This window comes from Nycticebus coucang, chromosome 13 (assembly GCF_027406575.1).
Source record: "Nycticebus coucang isolate mNycCou1 chromosome 13, mNycCou1.pri, whole genome shotgun sequence".
Classification (NCBI taxonomy): Eukaryota; Metazoa; Chordata; class Mammalia; order Primates; family Lorisidae; genus Nycticebus; species Nycticebus coucang.
The window spans coordinates 90,717,022-90,735,818 of NC_069792.1; the positions used below are offsets into that span (position 1 = coordinate 90,717,022).

General features: G+C 46.1%; 1 protein-coding gene across 1 annotated transcript in view; it reads right to left on the minus strand.

Annotated features, from left to right (window-relative positions):
- Window positions 1-974: 974 nt before the first annotated feature.
- Window positions 975-18,797, minus strand: part of ASAP1 (ArfGAP with SH3 domain, ankyrin repeat and PH domain 1) — a 356,486-nt gene continuing 338,663 nt past the window's right edge. The window contains exons 27-30 of the mRNA XM_053558755.1: window positions 18,234-18,292; window positions 9,330-9,829; window positions 6,720-6,842; window positions 975-3,653 (exon numbers count right to left, since the gene is read on the minus strand). Of these exons, the coding sequence (XP_053414730.1) occupies window positions 3,579-3,653; window positions 6,720-6,842; window positions 9,330-9,829; window positions 18,234-18,292 (757 nt within the window). The 3' untranslated portion in view covers window positions 975-3,578. The remainder of the gene's footprint in view (window positions 3,654-6,719; window positions 6,843-9,329; window positions 9,830-18,233; window positions 18,293-18,797) is intronic.

Sequence of the window (18,797 nt, forward strand, 5' to 3'; positions counted from 1 at the left end):
CCCAGGTCCTGGTGCCCCTGGAGAGACAAGGGTATTGGGGTAGGTGGATACTGGAGGGGCTGCTTTCAATGGGGGTGAGTCATTAGTTATAAACAGGCTGTCCCAGGTGTAAAACTATACAACTGATGCAGAATAACATACTGTAACCACCCGGGAAGGGGGCTGCCCTCCACCCCGATTATCCAGATTGCTATGTGAGTCTATCCACAAAATACCCTGGTACAAAGTCACTGACTTCTACCCAAAGCCCTTTTTCCTGGCAGCAGTTTGAAGTGCTCATCTCATCTCGGTGGGTGAACAGGCATTACTGAAACTACCCACTTTCACGAGGGAAACTGGAGGAGTGCCAAGACCAGCACCGCAGCGCCTTCTCTGCCGCGGCCGAGTCTGCTGTCCGCCTCTGGCCAGGACTGTGGAAGGACAACTGTCTTCCACATGGTGGAAATTCTACGGATGGCCTTGGAGCCAGAACTGCTTGTGTGGACTCCTGCCTCAGTGATTTACAAGCCGGGAATGCCTTACACATGAACAAATGTCTCTGAGCCTCACTTCTAAGTTCGGTAAAGTTGAGAGGGTCATGCCTCTCACAGGCTTGCTGAGGATCCGGGGAGGCTATGCAGCAGCACCTGGGCCGGGGGCTGCTCCGCTGTGTGGCAGTGGGAGACACGACAGCTACGTGATGGAAGCAAACACCTGGCACTCAGTCTGTGATGGGCACTAAGCGCTGTCAACATGGGGACATACCACGCTGACGGCAGCAGAAGAGACCTGGGAGGGGACCAAAGTGTCAAGCTCCATAGTCTGTAAGCTGGACAAGCGCCACACATTTTTAAGAATCCAGTGAGTTTTGACATGGGAGTTGGAGTGACCTGTGTTTATCTACTACGTGTACCCCCGCAGCATAGCCAAAGGAAGCCTTGATTTTTCTCCAGGCACAATAGTGGACAACTCACAAAATGGCCTTATTTCAGATCTTTGGGATCAACTGAGACTATGTTTATTTAAAAGCAATTTTTAATATTAAAAAAAGTAGAAATTAACACATACAGTACTGAAAAACTGTCACATTAAATACATGTGAAATGACGAATGTACTGATGTTTGATGGAAACATCCAGATGAGGATCTGAATTTAACTAGTGGCACTACGGGATTCCTATACAACATGTCGGAGTGCTAGGCAATAAAAAAATAAATAGCAATTGCTGTTCAACAGTAAAATAAGACATACACTATTTGCAGAATGTAACTTTCCCCTGTGGGAGGAAAAACCTCTAATTTGCTATTTTTTTCATAAGGTTCAATACCTTCAAAATACTATATCATGTACAAGATTGCAGATAGTGGCTCACTGAGTTTAAGAACAAGATCAGATTTAAACTCAACAAGATCACCAAAGGTATTCCTACCTAGTTTTCCTATGTCCCATACATAGTAAGCTGATTAGAGAGAACTCAAATTCTTAATGGAAAACAAAACAAAAAACCCAGGGAAAAAAGATACTAAAAATGCATTTATGTAAGTTGCTGCAAAAGGGGAAAAGAACAGACACTGTGTAATTATAGAAATGGCGCTTTTGTGCGTGTATGTTTTTTAAACCAGTTTATTTTGAAATCAGTTGAAAATAGTCTAGGCCAAAAAAAATGAAGAGCTCTTTAATGCAATTTAAAATGTGTAAATGAATGAAATACGACGTGGAGCCACCTCAGACGCTGACTTCTGCTCACATACCAGGGAGGCTGGGGAAGCTGCCAGCCACACACCAGTGGCCAACTGGTTCCTTGTGGCCTCGATTTAATGTGGGAATCCCCATGTGTCCTGATGCCGAGGAAGCAACTGCTTAAAATCACTTTCCAATAACAGCTGATAAAATACTTCGCAGGTTTGTTATGCAAGGTTTATTTACTGGGTGGCTATTCGATGTTTTCACGGTAACCACTTAAGCGGAACTAAATGAATATTCACTGAGCACTGTGACTCTATGAAAAAGGGCTTTTCCTAAGGGTTTGCTTGGGAGTTGTGCTTCTGTGAAATTAACATTTCTCACTCATTGCCAAGATTCTCTGCTTAAAAATATTAGTTTCCTGTGCTGTTGCCAAAATAGCAATTTAAGCAAATTTATGCCAGAGTGACACATGAGCCTCGGAATCAGAGACAGTCCACTGGCTGTGGAGTACAACCATTGTATTCTTTTCCAAAATTCAGACTGATGTATGAGGCTGCAATACTCACAATGTTCTTAATGATCTGATAACCACGGCTGGGATGAGAAGAAACCCGAGAGAGGGAAGAGTGCTTTCCACAGTGCAGTTCACAGCAGCGTTCAGAACCTTGGTTATGACTTGACTTGAAGGTGATGTGTCTATGAACAGAGCTTCAGACTGGAAAACTTATCTATGATTGGGTTTTAATAAAGAGCATGGAAAAATAAAAGCTTGGTTTCAGCACCAGGATTCTACAGTGGGGAAACTGTGAAGGACTGACTTTAAAATTCTTCACCTTGAGTATCTTTTACAAGTTTAAATTTATCCAAGAAGCTAAGAAAATAATTTAAAATTGATACTTTAGATGCTTTACCACATATGAGGAATGCTGATTTGTATGATATGTAAATCCACACTCTTGAGAAAGCCAAATGACTAGAAACAAATATAGTTGCAACCTTATAATTTCTGCTTTAATGGCAATCAAGTTTAAAAAATGTACAGTTCCACTTATTCATACTATTCCTTTATAAAAGGCAGATTTCATGTAAGCTTCTAAATGCATGCATAATGTAGAGGCTAATATTTTCTGGCAGTCCTTGGTTCCTGAAAGTTGAACTTCATCAGACGTGTTTTAAACTTTTGTCAAAATAGTCATGAAGGATATGTTATCTTTGCATAATGAGGTAATATCTCAGGGGTGGGCACTCATCATCATAAGACAGCATCAATCCACTCGTTTGTCTCAACTTGCGTGAGGCTCTGTGCATTGTGAAACGCCACAAAGAGTTTTGGACCAGTGAATATTCTGCTGAAGGAATAACACTTACATTGAACAGAGAGCACTTTTCTGTAATAAATACCAAAGTAGGTTTTTGTAGCTGTAAACTGTGTATACAGATAACTACAGGCTGGTCTGCCATGGAGCTAGAAGTTTCACCTGGAAAACAGGACCCACCTCTTTGCTAATGTCGCGTTTTCAGTAACAGAATTAAGAATACTGCATTGTTAGGAACAGAGAGTCAATTCTATGCCTTTAAACAGTTGCTGGAGACCACTTCTATTTGCAAAGCCAGCAGTTCCTATACTTTTTTGTTTGTTTGCTTGTAAAACAGCATAGATAGACGTAAGTGCTAGACGCCAAGGATGGCTTTGGCAAACCAGTAAGGCGCGCCGGGTCCCAAGGCTACCCTAATACTGGCGAAGGGAGAAGACCTGGGATATTTACAATACACACTGTGTTCCCCTCCTGAGGTGGCCCTTCCATGAGCTTCTGATTCTGTAACAGTAGCTATATACACGTTGTGCACAGGATTACATGGGGGCAGCAGTCTTGCATGAAGGATCTGGACAATCTTAAGGTTCTGCTTTTTGCTAGTCGGACAGGATGTGAACAAAGGACACTGGAAAGACCCCCTTCCTTTCAGGCTGTCCTTCGATGTGCCCAATCTGTAGGGAGAAAAGAGAGCGATCAGACTGGACGCAGCATGCGGCTGCCCCGTGAGAAGCCCAGCAGAACGAGCCTGGCCAGGAATCTGCCACAGCCCTGAGTGGCGTTCCAGGTTTACCCCTCCCCGCCCTTCGGCGAACTAGAGAGCGCGCAGTGATCAACTGTGTAACAAAACAGCCAATGATAGAACTTACAACAAGCTCAGCACTTCTACCCAGATCTCACTGCACCGACACAGCAACCCCAGAGGCCAGATGTTTCCTACAATCCTCATGTTACAGATGAGGGGATGGTGGCCCAGAGAGGTGCACTGGCCTGTCCACAGCCTCACACAGGACTCAGATGCTAGAGTCCTTGCTCTGAATCGGGATGCTTGGCTGCCTTTCCAGGTGGGTTAGCTCAGACAAATCTTGTAATAAGGCTCTTATCTGTAAAATGGGGCTAGGACAAAGGAATTTTGTCCTTTGTGTGACACTTTAAAAGAGAAGAAAACTTACATGGGAAGAACTGCTAAGTATCAATTACTTGTTTCCTTATTACTATGGAGAAAAGATATTACGGAACTTTGAGACTCATGCTGGCCTATGGCAACTCTATTGTCTGCTGCATGAACTATAAGCCATGGTTACCTGCAAAAATTTTCTAATGATCTCAATTAGATCAGAATTAACTGCATTAAAGAAAATCATGTCTTAAGCCTTCAACAGAAATAATAATAAGATCATATGCATTGGCTTCAAATGCCAAATGTATAGAGAGTATGATTTTAAGAATGGGACAGAAGCAGCCAGGCAAACCCTGCTCCACATGACCCAGCCTACCCACCGGTTGTGGCTGCAGATGGCATTGTGCACATGGGTTTGCTTTGTGAAACTTACACTAAAGGACTTATGGCCCTATTCTTTTTTATTTTTTTCCTTCGATGACAGGCAGGGCTAGAGTGCAGTGGTTATCACTGCAGCTCACAGCAACCTAAACTCCTGGGCCCCAATGATCCTCCTGCCTCCTGAGGAGCTGGGACTACAGGAGTGAACCACCATGCCCAGCTAATTCTCTGTGTAGAGATGGTGGGGTCGGGGGGGGTCTTCCTATGTTGCCCAGGCTGGTCTTGAACTCCTAGCCAAAAGTCATCATCCTGCCTTGGCCTCCAGAAGTGCGAGGAGTACAGTTGTGAGCCACTGCGCCTGGCTTGGCATGTAATGAAGACACGCAGAATTTCCCTGAGCAATGATGCTCAAGATACTGAAGAAAACGGCCTACTGCTCTCAGCAGTCTCTGCTGTAATCACATTTCTTTTTTTTTTTGTAGAGACAGAGTTTCACTTTATTGCCCTTGGTAGAGTGCTGTGGCGTCACACGGCTCACAGCAACCTCCAACTCCTGGGCTTAGGCGATTCTCCTGCCTCAGCCTCCCGAGTAGTTGGGACTATAGGCGCCCGCCACTACGCCTGGCTATTTTTTGGTTGCAGTTTGGCCGGGGCTGGGTTTGAACCCGCCACCCTTGGCATATAGGGCCGGCGCCCTACTCACTGAGCCACAGGCGCCACCCCTGTAATCACATTTCTTAGCAAAGAATATGACCACTACTTGTTCGTAGTATTAACATATTGCAAAGCAAGTTCTTCAACATCCATGTCCCATTTTTCAGAGGAAACTAAGGCTTATAGGAAGGAACTGCTTTACCCAAGAGCACAGAGGTAGTAACTGACTCAACGTGGGGACATCAGAGCCTTGTCATACTAAGTTGGCCCTCCCACAGATTTTGTGCTGGGGGCAGGAGCTCTGCTGACAGAGGCTAGAAGCAGCCCTGGGGGTCCCCAGGTCACCCCTCCCCAGGAGAGAAGAAAGTACCCTTTAATCAGTACAGGGTTTCTTAACCTTGGTGCTGCTGATACACTTGGCTGGGTGGTGGGGGTTTCCTTCTGAGTACTACGGGATGTTGGTGGAATCCCTGACTTCTAAATGTCTGTAGCACCTACTTTATCAGGGTCCAACAATCAAAATGGCTCCAGAGATCCCTGGACAGCAAAACTGCCCCCAGTTGAGAAACACTGAGTCAGTCCAAGCAAAACCCCTAAAGCACTGTCTAGGCCTGAAGGAAAAAAGCCAAAAGCGAGTGTGCACCTGTGTACGCACATATGTATACTTGTGTGTTTTGGGCAGTAGCAGGTTCTGCTGATCCAATTGTGAACTACAGGTCCTTTCCCAGCAGACAGAACTGAGTCCCCGGGGTAGCAGGGGGCTCAGGCCCCCACGGAAGGGAATTTCCCTGTTGCTGTTGGGAAGTGATGACAAGGATGTTGTGAGGGGTGGCTGTCCACTGTACCTCAGGCCGGCGGATCCCACGGGAAGACTTACTCTCTGGGCAGCCTGAATACAAGTGTGGGGCTGCCCTTACAGGGTCCCCGATCTCCAAACGTCAGGGAGGGCCCGATGCTTTTCTTTCCTGGTACCAGGCAGCAGGTTTTAAAGTAAAAAGGAGTTTTCATAGATATTCTCATGTAATCTTCTTCTAAAATCATGTGAGGAAGGTAGCATGGCCCCACTTTACGGAGAGAGAACCACAGACCAGATTAAGGATGGAGCCCAAGGACTGAGAGTGTGTAAACTACTGAGCCAGAAGAGGAACTTGGGGCCACTGACTCCTAGTCGGGGACAGTGTGGAACGGTGAGCAAAGCAAACAGTTTTGGAATCAGAGCCAGTCCAGAGCCCTGACTCCTGACCTGGCCTGCCTATTGGCTGTGTGGTCACAGGCAACATGTCCCACTTTCGCGTACCCGAGAAATAAAAAATAATTACAACCCCTAAGACTGCTGAATGAGACCATGTGGGGGAAAGCACAGACAAGTGTTAATTCTCTTGACCCATTTTCAAAGCACCACGGCTGTTTTTCCAGCTCGTGACAGTGAGGGAGGTATCAAATGCAAATGGCCGGGCCAGTGAGGCAGCTGGCAGGACCCTGGGGCCAGGGCGCTCCTACTCACTGCGGTGCCTGCAGGACCCAGTGCAGAACCTGCACAGGGCTGGGCCTGGTGGACGAGAGCGCGAACGAAACAGGCACATACCCACCACTCCTGGTCCTCCTCCCCTGTGACGACAATCACTTCTCCCTCGATGAACGTGAGCTCGTCGTCGTTGTCTGCCTGGCAGTCATAAATGGTCTTTACTCGCCTCACCTTGTTCTTCCCCTTAAATAAAGAAGCTGGGTTTTAGCTGAAAGAACAGACTTAAGGGAAAAAAGAGCACAGTGTTCTTTACAAGATAGGTGACCTTGGGCAAGTGACTTAACCTCAAGGAGGCTTGGTTTTGTCAGCCTTGAAGGTGGGAAGAATGTCTGTCTGCCTGGCGCTAAGGAATGCCAAACCCTTCTTCTTCCCTAGCAGCAGGGCACTGCCCTGGATTAGTGATCGGGCGTCACTGAGTTATTTTCACCAGAAAGCAAACAATACAGGCAGGGATCAAAATTCAGCTTCACCAAAAAACATGAAGTCCTCTATCCCTGCCACACCCACAACATCAGCTTGCAGAGATGACAGCAGAGTCTAAAAATGTTTTTAGGAAACATGATGTAAAGCAAAATGTGCAGCTTTTGCATATTCAATGTGCAGCATAAACAAATTTCTTAGTCCTCATGCAAAACACCAAGTCAGTACATGCTAGTTAAACACAGCAGGATCAGCCATGGCTAGAAGGATTCAATGCGGTTACCCAGTTTTAATAACTGACTAGTTTTGACTTGGGCTTTTGTTAGACTTCCAGTTCTTTGCAGACAAGATGAAAATAGAGATATTGCCTTCTAAAGGATGTTGTTTCCCCCCGCCCCACATGACTAATTAAATAATTAGCAAAAAAAAGGCAAGCTGTCTCTTTAAATGTTCGGGGTCAAGTGACTTCTCTCTGTTCCGTTTCTCCTTTCTGGGCTCTCTTTGGCCTGTGCAGAGGCTCTGAGAAGCCAGGCAGAACTGTGGCTGTGGCAGATTTGCATCTCAGTTCTGACTCTGAGCCATCAGAAGGCCCGTACTGTGTTAATTTACAATGGGAGAAGAATATGAGATAACAAAACAACTAAAGTGGCTCAGCGCCTGTAGATCAGGGGCTAGGGCGCCAGCCACATACACCAGAGCTGGCAGGTTCGAATCCAGTCTGGGCCTGCCAGACAACCATAACTTCAACCAAAAAATCGCCAGGCATTGTGGTGGGTGCCTATAGTCTCAGCTACTTGGGAGGCTGAGGCAAGAGAATCACTTAAGCCCAAGAACTTGAGGTTGCTGTGACGCAGTACTCTACCGAGGGCGACAAAGTGAGACTCTTGTCTCAAACGAACAACCCTTCTCTCCCCCAAAAAACAACTACAGTGTATAGCATGAAGTGGGATTTTGCACATGTGCAGACTAGTGAGGCTGTTGGGGTGCCCAGGACTCGTGGGAGACTTCCCTTTTGAATAGTAAAAGCATTTGCCATACTAAACATGGCATCTCAAATCGCACAGGAGGATGGGGTTTTATTTTCCTTACCTTTCCTTTAGTATTGATGCGACATGCTTTTATGGTAATTTTGTTTTTGGAGATGGGGTCTCACTGTATTGCCCAGGCTGGTTTTGAACTCTCAGGCTCAAGCAATCCTCTTGTTTCAGCATCCCAAGTAGCTGGGACTAGAGCTGAGAATGGAGCTTATTGCAATGTTTTTAGAATAAAATGTAAATAAGGGCAGAGCTGCCACATATAACAGGAGGGCTATTGGTCACCCCGTTAACTGCTCCTTAGCCAGAACGAGTGCCCCGAGGGAGGCAGCTGTACAGAACACCCAGCACGCCACATCTTCTTGGAGTGTCACTTCTCCACAAAGATTCTGGGGGGGTGGGGGGAAGCCACTTTATACCGAGGTAAAATAGATACATTACAGGGTACAAAGCATTTCATGAAAATAACAGACTATGAAGCATCTACCAGGTCTGTGGCAGTCTCTTTGGGCTGCCCCTCCAGTCTCTCCAGAAGGATGCAGTGAGAAGCCTGGACTTGGAGGATACTCAGAACCTAGAGAGGGAAATTGCTTCCTTGTGGCCTTGGGGAAAGGAGAAGGCCATCTAGGAACCTCCTAGGTAAGAGTGACCACCCTTCGAGGTCTCTGCACCAGCAGTGTTGCTCATGGCGTTTAATCATCCCTGAGCTCAGACATTCCACGAGGAAACTGAGACTCAGAGAAAGAAACTTGCCAAGGTCATGCAGTTGTATTAGGCACTGAAGCCAGGTCTTGCAGCCGGCTAGAGTCTAAAGCCTGTGTTCTTTTTATTTTTTTGAGGTAGAATCTCACTTTGTTGCCCTCGGTAGAAAGCCATGGTGTTATAGCTCACAGCAACCTCAAACTCTTGGGCTCAAGTGATCCTCTTGCCTCACTCTCCTGAGTAGCTGGGACTGCAGGTGCCTGCCACACTGCATGGCTGTTTATAGGGGGTCTCGCTCTGGCTCAGGTTGGTCTTGAGTCACTGCACCCAGCTAAAGCCTGTGTTCTTAGGCAGTGGGCTCTACTTCACCATGTTTTGACCACAGCACAGAGGCAAAGTTGGGTAGGTGAGCAAGCCCCTGCTTTTCTTATATCATTTGGAGAACATACCCTCCCGCCAGCGTTCAAAGTGCAGCACAGGGGTCATGAAAACCCGGACATTGATGCCCACCCACCGTATTGATTTTTCTGGGCAGTGGTACAGGTGTCTCTGGCAGAGTAGGCGTGAGGTCATTGGAGTCTTCAGATGCTTGCTTTTGGATGGCATCTCTGGACTGCACATTTGGGGAGAGATCCACTGGGTGTGACTTCTGTGTGACTTCAGAGGGTTGCTGAGCCTTGGGTGAAACATCTCCAGTCTGGGATTTTGCCAGCAGGTCTCCCAGTTGTGGTTTGGGGGGCAGGTCCTTCATCTGTGGTTTAGGAGGTAAGTCTGAGAGCTGGGGTTTGGGTGGAAGGTCTCCCAGCTGTGGCTTGGGGGGCAGTTCTCCTGGCTTAGGTGGCAAATCTCCAATTTGGGGTTTGGGGGCCAGTTCTGTGGGCTTCGGGGGCAGGTCTCCAGGTGGTGGCTTTTGTGGTAACTCTGCCAATTGTGATGATTTCTGAAAGACTTCGGGCGGGACATTGGCTTTGTCTAGGGAGAGATGATGGCTGGTGTCTGTTTTCCTTAGGGCCACTGTGGGAAACAATCACAAGGAGGGAGGTCACTGAACGGAACCCGAGGTGGGAAGGGCTGCTCTCTCCCCTGTCACCGTCATCTGAAGGAGGCACAACCACTGTGAAGGGAGCAGAGCACTTGGGACAGAGGAGCTCAGGGGCCAGGCCCAGGCTGCCTGTTTTTAAAAAGATGAAAGTTGAAAGCCTGGAAGGTTTTAAAATTCACTACTTTATGCCTCAATTATATAAGAGGATGCCCATACTAATCCAGAATTAAAAAAATAAATACCAATCATAATACAAGCAGATTAAAGAAAACTGGAAAGTACAGTGTTAAATTTTTTTTGTAAGCCTACCACTTAAATGTAACCATTTAAAATATTCTGATACTTTTCCTTCTCCCCTTTTCTATATATTTTCTACACATATAAATTCATCTGTTTACTGTTTTAGCAAGAGTATTTGTCATGTTATTAAAAATTCTTTACCAACAGCATGTAATTCTAAATGGTATATTTCTATAGCTGTATCATAATTTATTATTATTTCCCCCCATTTTATGATTCACACAAGTATATAAGCAGCAAAGTCTTCTCCCCTCACCCCCTCTCCACCCTCGCAATTGGTGACACGGATACACGTGCTCATGAATCTTTTAAAACCCACATATGGGATATGTACATTGTCTGAAACTGTTTTCCCCACCTAGTATGATTGGAAGAGTTTCTAAGTCAGTTCCTCCTTGTTTTCTCTTTTTTAGAGACAGAGTCTCATTTTGTTGCCCTCCGTAGAGTGCCATGGTGTCACAGCTCACAGCAACCTCTAGCTTGGGCTTAGGCGATTCTCTTGCCTCAGCCTCTGGAGTAGCTAGGACTACAGGCGCCCGCCACAGTTTTTTGTTTGCAGTTTGGCGGGAGCTGGGTTCAAACCCGCCACCCTTGGTATATGAGGCTGGTGCCCTACTCACTGAGCCGCAGGTGCGCCCGCTCCTTGTTCTCTTTAATAGCTGCGCAGCACTGCACAGCTGGGGAGCAGTGCAGTTTGCTGAACCATTCCCAAGCTGTTTATACATTTGACGTGGTAGCACTGTTTTCAACTGTAGCTCTACTTAGCTGCTGTGTGACCTTGGGCTAATTATACCACCTCTCTGTGCCCCAAGTCCTCATCTCTAAAACCTTACCTCAAAGGGTTGGCATGAGGATTACTCATGTTAATATATGTAAAGAATTTACTGACAGGACCTGGCAGGCTATAAATATTACATAAGAGCAATATCATTATTTCTTTGACAGGGTTCCTTGAGGCCAAGATTCCTCTTTTCATTCATTTTTGTTAACTCTGGCTCCGGGCACAGAGGGCCAAACATACAGTATAAGGCAGGAAATAGCTATGGCATCCTGAGTGGATCACACTAAGGATTTAAATATTTTTTAAAAAATAATGTTTTTTTCTTTTTTGATTTCTGTCCTGCACAAAAAATTAAAGATTTTATCCTAAAACACAACCTATTCTCAGAAAGTTATTCTTAAAAAAATAAAAGAAACAGAAAAGCTCAACTCCAGTGCTGTGGATCCTCAAGCTGTACTGAGGGTGCTTCTACTCCTGACCTGTCTAGTCACATCCCTACAAAAACCAAATGCAAGTGCACTTTGCTCATGGGCTGGCCCCTGATCTTCTACTGATGGGGTCTTGTGCTCAGACTTAAACTAGATCAATTAAGTTTCTCTCTTGGACATTTGAAACTGGCTAAACACCCCTCTGAGGCAGATGGTAATGAGGGAAAAAGCTGGGGGAATCCCTGAGGCTGTGGGGGGTGGAAGGCCTTCCTGTGAGTCATGCTTATGGGGGAACAGGAACTCTAAGTGCTGGGGAACCCAAAGCCTCACAATACACAAGCCCTTTCACCTTCAACTCCAATTCAAGGACTATAGCCTAAGAAAATGATCAAAGCAGCACACTGAAATGTTTGTGCCAGTGTCAGCACTATGATGAAAAAAATTGTCAACTGTCTGAACACCAAATGGCAGGGGACTGCTTTGACAATGGAATACCATGCAGCCAATAAAAGTTATACTATTGTATAACGACTTCATGAAAAAGGTTTTGGATTTTTAATGTGGAAAAAAAAAATCAGCTTAGAAAGAAACTTAAAAACAATAAGCAAAGCGCAGAAAAAAAGACAAAAGATATATACTAAATTGGTTATCTTGGGCTGTAAGACTGCAGGTGGCTTGTATTTTCTTATTTGTATTTTCCAATAAGAAATAAATATTCTCTAATAAATAGGTATTACTTCAATAATAACACTCATAAACAAAATAAGTAAAGACACAGTTTGTCCTTTAGGGGAGCCTTCCCAACTTCTGTGGCTATTTTATCCTCAAGTTAGTTTTATCCCTTCTGCAACAGAAGTCCTTTCTCGCCATATTCTTTTTTTTTTTTTTTTTTAATTAAAAAAATTTTTTTTCTGGCTGCATTCTTAAGACTGTGAAGGGTAGGCCTTTCCCCCACAATGGGTCTACAAAGAGTCCATTGCTACAGTGAGGCACATTCAAAACAGAAATGAGATGAAAATCCCAATCCACCCTCCCCAGGGGGTAAGGGGCAGGGAAATTCAGTGCCAGGAGGGTTATCCTGCGACTGCCTCCTACAAGCATGAGTGCCTGAAAAATGGTTAGGGCCCTTTGGAAAGCTGCCTGGTACACGAGTAGGTGCTATTGAGATTATAACCCTGGACTGGAACAGTTCCCATCCTGAGAACGGATACTGAGAATGTGACTGAGGACCAAGCCAAGGAGGAAAGGCCTATGTGAAGATGTTCACTACAAACTTCAAGCCCTGGATTTCAACAAAAGGGGATGCTGAGTAAATGATGGCTCTGCACTTAATGGAACAGTGTGTGCCTCAGCAGTCTTCTGAAGAGCTCATGAACACACAGAAAATACTTAAAATGCTCAGTGGAAAAAAAACAGGAGGCAAGACTGTGCTTTCATGATGACAACTATAGAAAAATGTGTGTTCCTGGATGGATGAGGGACTTGTACTACAGAAGTATAGATGACTTTGTTCATCTTAAAAAATCCTTCAACATTTCTCTAATACTGTTTTATGTATCTAAAAAAAAAAGCATTTAAAAAATGTTGTAGTATGTCTCCTGCTGAGGAGGCTTTAAATCAACCTTTTTTTTTTTTTAATGCAGTTTTTGGCCAGGGCCAGGTTTGAACCCACCACCTCTGGTTTGTGGGGCTGGCGCCCTACCACTTTGAGCCACAGGTGCTGCCCTAAATCAACCCTTTTAAAAGGTACCCATAGGATATGAAAAAAGGGTGGTGTGTAGAAGGGGAAAAGAGGGAAATGTGGCCAGGACACCGTCCACACGACACCGCCTACTGCTGGCAGAGGCCCAGGGAGGGAGCTTCAGCTCTGCCCCTACCAGCCTCATACATGCTCTCAGCCACCAGTGGAGGGGGGCTCAGAAATGTGCATGTGGATGTCCCAGGAAAGGCCCAGGGAGCGGATGACCATCTTTCACCACTACAGCCCCCACAGGTCCCAGAGATGGGTCGAGCTGCAGGCCTCTCCCCTGAGTACCACCCCCTCCTGCATCTCTTGTGACTTCTGTCCACCCGCAGTGGTGTCCCCCACTAGGCAGAGCGCCTTGTGGGCAGAGGCTTCTTCACTGCTTTACCTCAGCAAAGGGCACAGGGCCTGAGACAGAGAAGACGCAGGTGGAATGAATTAACGGAGAAAGAAGTCTCGTGCTGGCTTTCTGAGTAAAGACTTACACAGACATCCCAGCTTTGCCGCTCGTCAGCTAAATAACCCTGTGACCTACAGCAAGTTTCTTAACTGACTAAACCAAGGGTTTCTCATGTAAAAAAATGTAGAAAATATCATTAGTTTATAAAGGGGCGGATGTGATCATATCAGATGAAAATGTGCAGTGCTTAACTGGAAACACGATGTCAATTGAGGTTGTCCCCCTGTTACTTTCACATCAGAGAAAAGGAGTGGGGACAGGAGCCTTCTGGCCATTACAGGGATTTTTTTTCTCTTTATTTAAAAAATTATACAATTTAGGGTGGTGCCTTGTGGCTCAAAGGAGTAGGGCGCCGGCCCTATATGCCAGAGGTGGCGGGTTCAAAGCCAGCCCCGGCTAAAAACTGCAAAAAAAAATATTATACAATTTAGGCTTATAGTAAAAATTCAAACAGTTGAAGAAGGTTACATAGAAGTCATTTCCTCATGCCCCAGTCCTACTCCCAGGAGTCTGGATATCTTTCTAGAAGTGTTCTGTTGATAAGCATAAATAATTTTTCATTAAAAAAAACACACATGGAATCATTTTTTAAAAAACAATCATATTTCATGGATATCTTTTGACATTACATTCATAGCTGCTTTGTTCTTTTTCTTTCTTTTTTTGAGACAGAGTCTCACTATGTTATCCTCAGTATAGTGCTGTGGCATTACAGTTCACAGCAACATCAAACTCTTGGGCCTAAGCGATTCTCTTGCCTCAGCCTCCCAGTAGCTGGGACTACAGGTGCCAGCCACGCCTGGCTATACAGGCATTTCTAATCACAAATCAAAACCCATTATTGCCACCACTGTCGAGAGATACAGTGCAGGGCCACGCTGGGCCCAGGGTCATGTATCCCAGCCCTGTCCCACACCCTCTCTGCCATTCCTGGTGTGATAATGCAAATGTTGGTACTGGCCTGAGGTCCTTGAAAGGAAGAAGGGAGGCTTGACAGGCCTCAAGTGCACACCAGCCAGGAAGACTTAACGTGGAGCCGGTGAGAGATGGGACAACAGAGCAGGGAGAGCTAGGAAGGAAACCTTCCTGAGACCGGCCTCTACTGCTTATTCTTCCTAACAACCCTGTCACATGGATATCACCATATTCCTTGTTTTCCAAGTGGAGATACTGAGGGAAGCTATGGAGCCTCCCCAAGTCACATAGTTAGAAAGGGATGGGCAGCCCCTAGCCCAGAACAGTTCAGACTGACAGGAAAAGGGTGACCATCCCTCTACTATTTCTTTGGCATATGCTGTGCCCAACGCTGTTCCAGGTGCTTGGAACAGAGCAGGTTCCTGCCTCCTGGGAGCTGACATTCTGACTAGAGTACAACAAATATGCAGGGACTACATCAGAGGGTGAGGGTGTGTAAAGCAAAGAAGGAGAAAGGGTGTTGGAGGGACAGTGGGTTACAGTGTGGTCAGGTCAGGCCTCTCTAAGGTGAACAGCTGAATAAAAATGTGCAGGAGGCCACACCACCAGCTGCATTGCTGTGTGGCAGGGGAAGAAATGGCTCAGGATGGTGGCACAGGGAAGAGCAAATGCGAAGCCCTGAACCAGGAATGTGCTTGGGAGCTTTAAAGAGAAGCAGGAGGCCTGTGGGGCAAGAGTGAAATACCCATGGAGGCCAATGGCAGGGTTCAGATCACAGAAGGCCCTGCAAGCTACCATAAGGACATTGCCTTTAAGAAATATGCATTAAGCCTGGAAAGTATCACGGGTCTGTGCTTAAGTGTTGAGTTGAGAAGCCTGTGAGACATCTGAGTGGTGGTGCTCACCGGGCTGCAGTCTGTGACTTCAGATTACAGAGAGAAACTTCCAGTGGGGATGTCAGTGTAGTGCTATCCAGACAGTCTGAAAGCAGAGGCTGTCTGGAGCACTCAGGGAGTGAGGGCAGATGCTGAAGAGAAGCAGTTCATGACCATGACCTGTGGCACCCCGACACTCAGAGGCTGAGGTGAGGAGAAAGCAGCAGAAGAGGTTGAGGAGCGACTGTCAGTACAGTCAAGACGATCAGGATGGTGTCCAGAAGCCAAGTGCAAAGTGCTTCAAAAGTGATCAACTGTGTAAAAGCTGTAGACAGGCCAAGTAAGACAAGGGCTAGGACCAGACGTCTGCTCAATGGCCTTTGGAGAGATATGAAGAGAGGGCGGGTGAGTGGATCTTGGCTTTGAGCACTAACAGCTGTGAGCTTCCCGGAGAGTCCATCGGATGGGGCGCACTGCTGGAGGGACAGACCACCACCTATGGAGTGGTTTTGCCAAAGCCCAAACCCGTGTCTGTCAGGTCTCTCGATCTAACTTCCAACTAGCAGGAAGATAGAGGAACATGCTAAATGAGCCAAAACTTGGGGCTGTAATCAGCAAAACCTAGACAGGAAAAACCTACAGGACAAAGAACGCAATTTCTTCAACAAATAAAAGGAGAGACAGGGAAAACATGAGCCTAGGAAACTCTAGAGATGAATCGATCATCTGTAATGTGTCCATTTTGTTCCTTATTCAAACAATTTGTTAAAAAAAGAGACAGAGAGAGCAAGCGCAACATTTGTGAGACCACTGGAATTTTAACACTGGGTGTTTGATGGTATTAAGGCATTTTTGGTCTTTTAGATGTGATAATGGGATTGCGCGTGTATGAATTGACATGAAGTCTGGGATTTGCTCCAGAATTACTCGGGGTGGGTGGGCAGGGAGTGAGATGGAACAAGATCAGGTATAAACTGGTAATCATGAAGATGGTGGTGAGTACCTGGTTTGGTGGAGGAGGCTGCATTATACTATTCTGTGTCTTTTTTTGGTGTTTCTGTACATGTTTATTATGAGTAATTTCAAATTGTAAACACACACACACACACAAAGAGAACAACAGGGCTAGAGCAACAGGGTGGTGAGGAAAGGACACTGGTCCAGACGGCGCTCCGAGAACACATACACACTCTGACAAGATGCTTCAGGGAGAACAGTGTGGCGCAGCAGGCCATGGACACTTTGCTGGCATGCTGTCCCTAGGGGGGTGGAAGTGGCAAGGTTTTTAGGACCAAAGGTGCCACATGCAGCCAGGTGGGGCTTATGTGCTGACTCGCTGGGCAAACAGAAGCCAAGTCCTCCTGAAGAGAAGAGAGACGGCGGCACCTGCACAAAGGGCCATGCCAGATGACTGCATGGCCAGTGGTCACAAGAAGCAGACTGTCAACCTCACTGTGCCACTCCTGGCCAGATGCAGCTGTCAGGTCCAGACACAGGAGCCAGTACAGCAAGGGTGGGGACTGAGGGAGTGAGTTCGGAGGTGGACTGATGTTGGGCTGGGAGGGGAAGGAGATCATGGAGGAAAGGGATACAGGGAAGAGATGGCAGCGGTTGGGGTTTGGGTGCTAGAGGAAGTGGGCTAGAACGGCAGTGGGGTCAACGTGTGAGCAATATGGGGAGGAATCTGGGCAGACTGCCTGGGAAACTTATCTTGAACTCCTCCGAGATCAGGACAGCTCTTTGGGCAATGTTTAAAAATAAGAAATAACAGCCAACACCAACCCTGTGAGGAAACACCCAGTGAACCCAGGCAGAGCCTTTCTTTCTGACCTATGAAGAGTGAATCGGCAGCTGTGTGGACCCCCGCTTTACAGCACGGGAGCCTGGACAGTCCGTCAGTGCTTTTTCCAATGTGTCACCCGAATTCCTACTTCCCAACACCAACCCCTCACTTGACTTCTTGAACTAAGCACCAGAGAGGCTGGACTGAGGTTGGAAGTCTTGCCACTGACTCTATGGATCAAAACTCCACAGAGCAGCCTTGAGCTCCTCTGAACCTCTGTCTGTACCTGAGGTGGCCTTGAAGGCCTGTGTGAGGGGGGATGAACCAGCACTTCTAAGGGTGCCCTGCAACTCTAAAGGGAAGGCGGTGTCACAAAAGAAAGGCACTGCTATCTTTATAGCAACACTAAGGACTGCTATCCTTAGTGTTGTAATAAGGCGATTAGAATTTTGGTTTTACAAATGAAAAGCCTGGTCAGGATTAAAAAGATTTGGTCAAAGAGCCGAGTGTCTCTGCTTGGCAAAGAGGCAGCATTTATAGACACTGCTTTCTTGTGCTTTGCAGAGCACGGGCATTGCTGCTCTTCGTGACAGATGCCATCCTAACGAAGGATTCCTTTGCCACCCACTTGTGAGGGACTTTCTGAAGCATGACTTCATTTTGTCCTTACAAAACCTTACGAAGTCGGTATTATTTCCTCCATGCTACAGATGAGGAGTCTGAGGGTTAGTGGAGCTCCTAAGTCACTTGCCCTCGGCCACACAGCTGCTAAGAGGTAGACCTAGAACTAGTTCCCAGGTCACTCTGATTACGCTCTTTCTTTATAACAAAGAAGAATAGTATGTGGGCGTTACATTTTCTACAAAAGTGTTCCCCCCCCCCAGGGGGTGTTAAGAACAGTGTTTTGCTAATCATCGAATATGTGTTCACAAATTCTTTACTTAACAAATGCTTATTAGTCATCTACTATGAGCCAGGCGCTACTCTAGGCATTTGGGGATTAATGAACAAAAGAGACAAAGACCCCTGTGCCCTTGGAGGGTGCAGTGGCACTTTAATTGCACAGGAATGTAGAAAAGATAAACCTTACCTTTCTGAGGTAGTTTAGGAAGAACTCTCGGGCCAAGGGCAGTCTTTGCAGAACTGGTGCTAATTAACAAACATGAAAGAATCATTTAGAATTGAGAAGTGCTAGAATATCAGCAGTGATAAATCATTCACAAAAATCAAAGGCATTTACAGAACTATATAAAAAAATCTATTGGAAATTTCTTTCATTTTGAGACAGAGTCTTACTTTGAAACCCTCGGTAGAGTACCATGGTGTCATAACTCACAGCAACCTCAAACTCTTAGGCTCAAGAGATTCTCTTGCCTCGACCTCCCAAGAAGCTGGGACTATAGGTGCCCACCACAACACCCAGCTATTTTTTTTAGAGACGGGTTCTCACTCTTGCTCAGGTTGGTCTTAAACCTGTGAGCTCAGAGCAGTTCACTCACCTCGGCCTCCCAGAATGCTAGGATTACAGGCATGAGCAACTGTGCCCAGGCTTTTTTTCTTTTTTTTTGTTTTTACAGTAGTAGTAGGCTTTTATTTTTAATACCTATTATGCCATGAATTCATAGGGAAAATGTTCCAGTAACTCAGGGAGGCG